This window comes from Condylura cristata, unplaced genomic scaffold (genome assembly GCF_000260355.1).
Source record: "Condylura cristata isolate star-nosed mole 26May11 unplaced genomic scaffold, ConCri1.0 scaffold00001, whole genome shotgun sequence".
Classification (NCBI taxonomy): Eukaryota; Metazoa; Chordata; class Mammalia; order Eulipotyphla; family Talpidae; genus Condylura; species Condylura cristata.
This window is the reverse complement of record NW_004567102.1, coordinates 59,903,224-59,914,283: the sequence shown is the minus strand read 5'-3', so window position 1 is coordinate 59,914,283 and position 11,060 is coordinate 59,903,224. Positions and strand designations below refer to the sequence as shown.

The window sequence follows — 11,060 nt, the reverse complement described above, 5'->3', positions numbered from 1 at the left end:
CATGTAGATCACCTCTGGGCAGGGATTGAACTTACATCAGAGCAGCGGCAGCCAGCTTCACAGTGCTGCACAGTAACCTACTGTACCACCAGGGAGGGCCTAAAGTTTATTTTCTAAATCGAAGTAACATTGTTTATGAGTATAATGAGTCGGATGTATAGGTACACAACTCTGTATATGTCAGCATATATCACACCTTGCCTAGCCACACTCATAGTTCACCATAGACCCTTCACACTTTACAGCCCATCACCCATCCTCCCCTTCTGGTAGCCACAGTCAAATTTATAGGGTTTGTTTTGGTTTAGTTTTAACTGTTCTTCTTTTTTTTAATATAACATAGCTACATTTAAAGTTAGCATCATACTAATTTTTACCATATGCTTTTCTTCAATCATACTGGGTTTTATTATATTGCTAGGCTGTTATACTGCAGAAATATCCCATTCACTCTTCTTCCTCTAATGATTCAGTCATTTAATCAGTCCCTTAATCATTTTACTAGGAGGAAAATCTCTATAAGATATTTTTTTTTTAATTGAAAGCCATATGTGCATCCAGGGATTCCTCTCTACTTACTCTCAGACTGGCTAAAATATCCAGGTGTTTTCTGATCTGACCCTGATCTATCTAATCTCATGTCTAGATATTACTCAAAGTGAATCTTCTCTTATAAATATCCTTTTTACACCAATGCCTATAAGCCTTTGTTATTATTCCTACTGTCTGTAGTACCCATAATCCCATGGTTACTGTGAAACAATGAACTTTGTTTTAAACTTTTCAACAAGTCCTCTTCTTGTTCTGAATTTTTATTGCTCTTCTACTTACATCACACTACTTGTGAGCCATCTGAATTTGCTATTTCTAATCACTGTTTTATGTTATTTATCTGAGCAAATAATAGGGTTTTTTTTTTTTTTTGAGAATACAGTGATATCTTTTACTTCATCATGGACTAAATTCTTCATCTAACTCAAGGAATAGCAATGGTCAAAAGATTAAGAATTAGTGCCTTTCACAAGCTAGTATTTCATAGTTATACGAAGTTATAGTAGCCAGAATTTAACTCAAGGAAAGGGAAAGGATACATGAATTTATATAATTTGTTGTTTATAAATATATAGATTTTTACTTCTTGGTATTAAAATGTCTTATGTAGCTTCTCTCCCACACCCCACTATTCTGCTAGCCCTTTTTTGTTTTCTTTCCTTATAAGGAACACCTTACAGTGCTTCACTGCATTGTTTTGCCATTTCTCAAAATTCTTGTTAGTTTTCTCTTTCACAATTTCTTAACTATAGTTCTTTGACTTTAGATCAATCCTATGCTTTCTTTAGTCCTCAGGAAATTGAGCAGAGAACGTTTGTTTTGTAAATTGATAACATATTTATTTCTCTAACCTCTGCTACATTTTTTTTTAAAAGATTTATTTATTTATTCATATAGAACTGGGGTACAGGCCAGAGATGTGGAGGGTGAGAGGAGTCACCAGAGACAGAGTGGGGAGCAGAACAGGCAGATCGACAAAGTACACTGCTGAGGGGAGCAGTGGGTGGGTCAGGAGAGGTCTGCTGCGCCATGTGGACTCCTCCGGGGCAGGCAGGAATCAAACTCATTGCGGAAGTGGCTTAAGCTTCTCAGTGCAGTGCTTTAACCCGCTGCGCCACCAGGGAGGGCCAACCTCTGCTACATTTTTAATGTAGCTTTGCAACTTAAATGTTTCAAAAGATGTTGTCTCTTCATTGTTCCCTGATAGCTATTATTAAGCCTTCACCAGTCTTACCAATCCCCCTTCCTTGCCACTGATCAGTTTTTCTCCTAAGAAGAAACCTGACATTCCTGCTTCACTAGGAAAAATAGAGCTTTACAGGTATAAATTCCTAAATGTCCTGCAATTATGCATACAAATAATTTTTATATGTTCTATCAAAAGCCCCTTATTTTAAAACACACTGGAGAGGTATCCTGTTTCAGACTGATGATTCTCTTTCAACCTGGTGTGTTTTCTGTTTTACAATCAGGACATTGCTTCAAGTATTACTGTGTTGCATTTCTTTTGGTAACCTCTCCTCCACCTTCTGAAGGTATTCATGTATTTTTCATATAAAAGCTGAACAAGCTCATATGTACTTTAGCTCTCTGCTTCCCTTCAGAGAAAAACTCCCAAGTTTTCCATATGCATTCCCTTTCTGTTTTTTTTTTTACCCCTTACCCATTTTTGAGCAGAAATAAGGCTTATCCTTTCCATGACCTTCTCATTATCAATCTCTACTCTTTCTTGTCTTCATTTTCACAGCATTTCCTATACCCTCTCTCTTTTTCAGAATACTTTAGAATACCATTCTTTCTTGGATTTCCTTATTGTCATCTAACACTTTTTCTTTTTTTACTTTATCTGTTTGTATTCAAAAGCTTTTTACCTTTTGCACTTTTCCACATTAGTCTACCTGTTTTCTTGGGGGAGGCCAAATGTATATTTCATGGTTTTTCAAATATATATTTATGTGTATGATATTACTGAAATATTTAAACCTATACCTCTTTGCTGGAATCCATGCACACATATTCATCTCATAGGTAGCATATCTATCTGGATGCTCCAGGGCCACTTCAGTATTAAAATATAAAGGTCTGAAAGGTGTTGTTTTTCTTAACTTGAGAATTTTTTTTCATGGTCCACCTATAATCCTAAGTCATATTGATTTTGTGTCCTTAAACATTTATTTTTATCTCTGCTCTCCATTCTTTTTATTCATGAAATTTTCTAATGAGTATTTCAAGCTTTGACCTGCTTCTATTCACCTTTTATCCGGTTGGAGTTATTTTTCTACATGCATATTTCATTGTTATTTTCTGGCTTAAAGCCCTTTCATAGCATCCAAATTGCTTCTGTGATAAAGCCCAATTTCTTGCACAACTAAGTTCTCTGTGACTGTATTTACCATCCTCTAGCCACTTGTTTCTCTCACATGTCCTTCCCTTGCTCTGGTCATACACTATTTTCCATCCTCTGAATTGGATACAAACATATTAATTTAATGGTTTTGATGCCAGCAAATAATTCAGTCTTGTATAAAGTAGGTACTTAATATTTCTTGAATGGATGAATGAGTGAATAAATGATATATATATTGGAAGCTATTTGTATTCTGAAGACTTTAATTTCATTTGCTAACATGGTTCAAATATAACCTTTTGTGGTAGTGACTTTGAATTGGTAGCATTAAACTTTACTCAAAGTGTCTCTGGATGACAGATAAACATCCTGACAATCTTACATACTTGTTTTAATATGTAATTAATACTATAGATACACATTATGCTTTTCTGAATTAAAAAAACGAATAATTTTCTTCAGATATAAGTGTTAAAGGATTTTGAGAAACAAGAAAATTTATACTGTTTCAATTGTAGACTGCAATCTTGTTTAGTGTTCAGATGGGAATGAGCACATACACTATCAAGTATAATGACAAAAATAAATGTAATTGTTTACTTCTTTTTTTTCTTAAGGGAAAAAACAGAAATCTTCTTACTACTCAGGACAAGAATTACAATACATATATTTCATTCATTCACTGTGCCTCTTAGGAAGATTGTTAATCTATACACAAGGTAGAAAGCTATTTCCTGTGAAGCTGAAGAATAGAAAAGGTATGTGTAGTTGGAGAAATGAATATGTTCAGGTATGGTGAAATGTATGTATTATGGATTATTAAAACTTGGAATTTTGCTCTAACCTTTTCTAGAACATTTTCTAGTGCCATACCTTTTTAGCCTATTGATGGCTTATTCACTGTTGAAGTGCTGCTTTTTGTATAATTTCTCCCATATAGGTAGCTTTTCTTTTTCAATTGCTCTAGCCATTAATGCTTTTATTTCTACATGTCTTTCAAAAATCCTAGACGTAATGAATAACCTAGATCTTACTTGCGGAAGTGATTAGTGACTTACCATCCTTAGACATATTATTCCACGTTTACAGAATTAAACAGCAGATAAATGACTTGCTCCAAAAATTATTGCTAGTGTTTAGGGGAACAGAAATCTCAGTGAGGTATTGTAGGCCTTAATATAGATCTGCACATATTTTGTTACACTCATTTCTAAAAGACACCATTGAGAGAAGACCTTGTACACTTAGCCCGACCTGCTCCAGACTTGACCCTATATACCTTTTCCCTTTGTGTTTTGCCTCTTTTTTTTTTTTATAATAAGTTATAACTAGGAGTATGCCTATTTGTTGAATCCTGTGAGTCCTAGTGAACCTTTGAATCTTGCCCTGACATTTTTACATACCTTTAAAAATGTAAAAATCACCCCTAGCTTGCAATTTTTACAAAATTAGACCACAATGGCTGTAGTTCCCCACTCCTGTCATTAGAACCAGTCATTTTACTTAGTGAAATATTTCCTCTGTTAGGTGGATTATGAGCTCCTTCAGAAAATTATTTTATCTATTTTTTTCCCCATAGTAGCATAATTTTGAGCAGATTAGGGACTTGAGAAAGGATTTACTTTCAAGGTATAAAACACCATTTCATAGGATATTGTTCAGTTTCACAGAACTAGAAATATTAATATATATTTGATATTATTGTAGGCATTCCATGTAAGTTTATCATCCATAATTTATTTTACACTTAATATTCACTTTTGTCATTTGACCTATCAAATGTCACTTATCAATCTTAAAACCTGACAGTCTAGAAAGATGTATTCTACTGTATTAGTGGTAGGTTTGTATTCACTCTTAAATTTTATGTATGCTTTCACCAGAATCTTTTTTTTTTTTGTAAGCTTCTGCAGCAGAGGGACTGATATACTTCAGCCAGTGGAGCAGATCTAGCCCACTGCTTTGTGTAACTTATGAGTTAAGAAGTGTTTTTATTCTTTTATTCTTAAATTATTGGAAAGAATTAATATTTTGAGATGTAAAAATATATACAGTTCATATTTTATGTACATAAAGCCTACTAGATAATAGCCACAGTTTCTTTGCATATTTTCTATGGCTACATGAGTGCTATATCAACAGAGTTGATTATTTGTGACAGATAGTTTGGCCACAAAGCCTAAAATACTTACTCTGTGCTCCAGAAAGTTTGCTGACCTCTGTTTAATAGATAAATTAGTTGAATCAACAAGATGAAACTGAATTTTATTGTTCCTAATGGAACAAACTCAAGCAGCTATGATCAGAGTCACAGATAGAGCTGTGAGAATTTTTTATGGAAGATTGGTTCAACCATAAATGACCAAACTGCATCTCTCACACTACCTACTGCATCACTTGTCCTTTATCTTCTGACTTACTGTGTCTAATTTCTTCTTTTGGAGCATTTTTTTTTCTTATATTATAGCAGCCTTCTCCTTGAAAGCACCAGTCTCTATAAAAACTTTGTGTAGGAAGAAGGAAGCTCTGCTAAATTTTGCTAGTTTTAAGTATTGCTTGAAAATAATTTCTTTCTTTTTCTTTTTGAAGATTCAGTATCCCTTACAGATCTGCTTGTTTTGTTTACCCAACTTATTTATTACTCGCCAAGTTGTCCAAAGATGACATCAGGTAATTATGCTTTTATTTATTTATTTATTTATTTTAAAAAGATTTATTTATTTATGCATATAGAACTGGGGTACAGGTCAGAGATACGGAGGGTGAGAGGATTCACCAGAGACAGAGAGGGGAGCAGAACAGGCAGATCGACGAAGTACACTGCTGAGGGGAGCAGTGGGCAGGTCAGGAGAGGTTTGCCAAGCCATGTGGATCTTCCCGGGGCAGGCGGGGATCCAACACAAGCGGAAGTGGCTTAAGCTTCTTAGTGCTGTGCTTTAACCCGCTCTGCCACTAGGGAGGGCCAATTATGCTTTTATTTTAAGTAAAGAAATAGAAAACATCCAAGAATATTTAAATACTGTGTTGTCCATATGTTTTGAGTGACTGACCTAGTTTAATAAAGTTTCATAAGATGCAGTATCTATGACACATTATATAGATTATAGAAGTAAACTACGGAATTTAATTTTGTTCACTGATATTTCAGGATGTTCATAATCTATTTTTTTAAAGCAATTTTGTTGAGAATTTTCATGTTCTTTAAGATCAGGCTCTTGAAAAATAATAGTAAGGGAAGTTTGCTAGGTACTAATGTGTTTATTTTTGTTTTCCAGTGCATAAACTTTTCTGGGTATTTTGGTTAGTTTTCTTGTTTCAGCTTACATTCAAAACTTCAGTGTCTTATTTCTATGAAAACAATAAGTAAATAAATAAACCATTTCATGTTTTTCAGTAAAATGCCATTTAGTCTTTAGTTGTTGACTGAGTTTTAACATAATGTTGTATGGTAATCAACATTTAAAGAATAACATATTTCTTTGAATATCAATGAAAGTTTTCAAGAATGTCTTTAATAACAAAACACATAATTTTAGACACATGGTGTTCTCCCTGGAAATGCTGGCACAAATTCTGGGAGAAACTTAAATGAATCCAAGAAAAACCGGTTTGAGTCATAAATTAGTGAGGTAATGTATCTACCAGTTGATGTTTTTATAGGCAAGTACAATAGTCCATCAGTCCTAATAATGGCTTTCAAGCATTTCTGCCTTACAACATTTACATATAAAGTTACTAGGTTAAATAGGTCAGCTCCCCCATGCTGAATGTCCTTATGATAAAAATTTCCTTTCATAATTGTTACTATCTTCGTTTATCAACTAGTAGCTCTTTTTTTTTCCTTATTTCTGTCTACTGTGTCTAGCATATAGCACATTGTAGGTACCAAAGTAGTGATTATTAGAAGAGTGACTGATTATACTTTTATTAGTGCTATATCTCATGGCAAATTGGATTTGTTATCCGAGCTAGCTTAAAAACAAAATCACTGAACTTTATGTCAGGTATTGATTTAATGTCTTATTGTATTGTAAAATATAAGACATTGTAACAAATTCAGAATTGGTGTTACTTTCAACATTGTAGCTTCTACAGTTTTACATAGTTAATTTTTGGTTCCCTCTTTCCTCATGTAAAAACACTGCCTTGTCAGTAATTAGAAAATTAAATAATTTGAAAATGCATTTATTTATGAAACTTTAAAATGTCATATTTGATTTAATGACTGTGTCATGTGTTACATTTATATTTGTTTTTCTGTATATATTTTAAAAGAAAATCTCAAGAATGCTTATTCGTTCGTTTTATTGATGATGCAAGTACACAAGTCTCCATGAGTGTTTTCTTCTACCTAATTTTTGGCTGTAGTATTGAGAACAACAAAAATGTTTGTGAGGAGCAGAATACTTGTAAATTTGTTTCAAATTATATCCTTTCTGTCAGTGATTAATGTTAAACAGTGAATGATCGTATATTGTTTTCTTTTTGGCATTCATATTTGTCATTTACTCACTTGTTATTAACTTGAAGATATGTTAAGCTAATTGATATCCTCTTAAGTTTTAGGTTATAATTTGGTAATACATCTTTCTTTAGACATGAGTTGTATGATTTTCAAGCTGTTTGACCTTGCTGTTGAACAGTTTGCACCAGCAGTAGCTAATGAACATATCTCAACTAAGCAAAATAAACATGTGCTCAGCATAAAAAGGAGATACATTAAATATTCCAGGTTTCAAAGTTTAATATTTAAAAATATTTCTTGTTTAGCAGACAGTTATTCTCCTGCAAGTATGGTGACTGAAGTTCTATGGATCCTGTGTGATCAAAAAGAATGTGCGATTGAATGCTTATATAACAGCACTGTGATTGAGGCACTTCTTCATCCTATCCATAATTTAATGAAAGGAATTAAGGTAAGGTTAGTATTATTTACTGAAAAGTGTCTTTTAATAGGGCATTAGTGAATACACTGTAGATTTTATTGCTAAGTTTGATATATTTGAAATATCATTCTTATAGATATATTATAGATATACTGTAGATATACTATGCACTTATATAGATTTTTATTCATTTTTAAATGAGCATTACAATAAGTTGATTTATTAGTTATGACATTTGGGGTAATATGTATAACAGCTTACTTTTTTTTCCAGTCAGACTTAGATTTGCTTATTATAAGTTCTGAGAAGTCATGCTAATTAACTATTTGCCTTGCAAATGTTAAATATTGTAAAGTCTTTGTTAATTTCTTAATGAAGTTTCATAGCCTCTGGAAATATTTTCCTGAAGAAGAGCCAACCATGTTTTATATGAAACTAATATTACTTCAGAAAAAAAAAATTAGAAGCATCCCAGTGCTGAACATGTGTATCTATTTAGTTTATATAATCCCTTACATTATATAATTTAATGTGTAAAATTAAATCCAAAAGAAAATACTTAATCAAGGTCAGAAATTAATAGGTGGAAAAATTGAGACTCTCCAAGCGACAGTATCTGTCTAGTATATCCCTGCATTTCTATGACTCTCCCTCTGGGGAATGACTTGTCAGTAGGCTAAAGATTTTTGCCTCTCCAGGTCTGTGTTCTGTTGTCTTTTTATTGGTTTCATCTCCCTTTCATTCCTATCCCTCACTGGGCTGGGGAACTGCTCACCTATCCATTATTAATTGTTCATTCAGAAGGCCTGTATTAACTCTTTACGTGAATGTGATACAAAGTCTAAAATTCTGGAAAAGACATGGATACAAATGATAAATTATTTGAGTCTTTCAGTCAACTTTAGATAAAACTGAACTCATAAAATCATAAAATAGGGCCCTCCCTGGTGGCGCAGCGGGTTAAAGCACTGCACTGAGAATCTAAAGCCGCTTCCGCATGAGTTCAATTCCCGCCTGCCCCGGAGGTGACCACATGGTGTGGCAGACCTCTCCTGACCCGCCCACTGCTCCCCTCAGCAGTGTACTTCATCCATCTGCCTGTTCTGCTCACCACTCTGTCTCTGGTGAAGCCTTTCACTGCCCCTGAGCCTCTGGCCTGTACCCCAGTTCTGTATGCACAAATAAATAAATAAATCTTTAAAAAAAATCATAAAATAGTATTTAAAATTGTTTGTAAATAGTAATGTGAAATATAAATCATATTCCAGAGCTTAGAATTTCTCTTGGATTTTGTACTGTGGCTATCTTTGCTTTCATCAATTTCTTAATTTTCATTAAACATTTTCCTTTTACCTATATATATGCCCTTATGTGTCTCATAGTTGGGGTTGACCAAACTCTGGATTACCCAATGAGCATCTTTAATTTGCACCTAATCTTCTACCCATTACTTGTTGATGCAGAAGACTGCTATTGTTACCTCAGCTACGTCTCTCAGATTTTATCCATGAGGGTGTGGGCTAATAACAAGGCCCCAGAAACAACAGGAACTAGAGTAGACTTAAGGTTCCAATCAAGGAAGAAATATAATTGGTCCTATCTCTGCTCTCACAGACTATGGTTGTCCTTTGTCAGTTGTACTTAGTGAACCCTACAACTCATGACACTATCAATTGTAGGAGGATGGTATCCCTTAGGGAAGGTGGTAGTGCATTACATCCCATGTGTAGTTTAGTGAGATAGAAAGTGGGGGAAACCAGTGAGTGGGACATAATGAACAAAGTAGAAGTAGAGGAGCCACTACTTTTGTCAGTCAGAATCACATGTAAATTTTAATATAAGCAATAACCAGTTTAGGTGAAAAATCTGTACGTGTTTGCCATATCAACTGTGCTAGGAAGAATATTATGAACCATTTAATTCAGAAATATACAAATATCTTTAAAACTCATTAGCTTTCTTTTAGTTGTGGTAATATAATTTTATTAGACTGTACTACTATCCTTGAATTTTAGTCTGATATGTCAGAATGTAATAAAATTATGTGATTTGTTTTGTTACCTTTTTTATGTACAGGTTGCTCCAAATTGCTCTGAAACAGCTTTAATTCATATAGCTGATATTTTGGCAAGAATTGCATCTGTAGAAGAAGGACTTACCTTACTTCTTTATGGAGAAAATATGAGTTCTTCTGATGAAAAAAGGTATATACCTATGTTCTAAATAATTTGTGGAATTTTTAGCATATTTTCTCAATCTGTCCAAAATGGCTTGCAGTTAATAATGAAAATCTGGATAGCTATTCTAAGTATGGTCAGGTTTCTTGATCAACCATGAATAATACAGTAGCTCTTGATATCCTTAATTTTAAATTAAGACTGGAAGGGTTTACCCTATGTGGGATTTTTTTCTGCCTCCCTTGGAATTTTCTCTTTAAAATGTTTAAAGTCCTACATTGTTGATTCAAGTCAAACTACATAAAAAAACACAGAGGAAGAGCTGACTGCTTTCTAGTCTTCCTTCTCTAGCCTCATTTATTTCCATCTTCTGGTTTAATCAAAAGTAACATTTTGATGTTTGTGCTTCTGGACTTTCTTAGTGTTATTAATGGTGAATCAAACATACTACATGTTTGTGAAATTTTTATCTTTATAAAAGGGATATATATATCAATGAATTTCCTGCTAGTTTAAGAGGGGCAATTTTGAAGATCAAGAAAATAATAATTGCAGTGAATGGAAATATATAATTTACCTACAGACATATGGGTTTAAGATATACTAAAGTTCTGAAAATCAAAAGACAGACCTGTTCTATTATCCAATAATAATACTAGGTACCAATTAATTTGCATATATGTAAAAAGATGTAAGAATTTCTTAGTCTTTTGTACACGTTTGTCCATTTTCAAATAACTATTAAGTTACTGAGGGCAAGTTCTTTACTGAAGAATTTTAGTGTATAAATGCAAAATATGTAATTTGGAAATTACCATTTGGTCATTTTTAGAGAAATGGTAGAGTTAAGAAAATAATGTAATAATAAATTAGTGCTAGAACTATTAGTGAAAGAATAATGTGCAGATAGACCGATTGCCTTTTGATTTTCAGCACTTTTAAAATTCAGACAAGCAGATACACGATGAAATAAGAGAATACAGCAGCTACTAACTATGAAATTTGTCAAGAAAAAAATATAAAAATAAAATTGGAACTTAAATGTATTAAACCACTAAATCTAATTATCAGGGAGCTGAAGGAGGATGTTAGGTGACA

General features: G+C 33.3%; 1 protein-coding gene across 1 annotated transcript in view; it reads left to right on the top strand.

Annotated features, from left to right (window-relative positions):
* Nucleotides 1-3,524: 3,524 nt before the first annotated feature.
* TBC1D32 (TBC1 domain family, member 32) overlaps nt 3,525-11,060 on the top strand; it is a 95,310-nt gene continuing 87,774 nt past the window's right edge. Inside the window, exons 1-4 of the mRNA XM_012722895.1 lie at nt 3,525-3,657; nt 5,489-5,569; nt 7,673-7,815; nt 9,862-9,989. Coding sequence (XP_012578349.1) covers nt 5,560-5,569; nt 7,673-7,815; nt 9,862-9,989 — 281 coding nt within the window. The 5' untranslated portion in view covers nt 3,525-3,657; nt 5,489-5,559. The remainder of the gene's footprint in view (nt 3,658-5,488; nt 5,570-7,672; nt 7,816-9,861; nt 9,990-11,060) is intronic.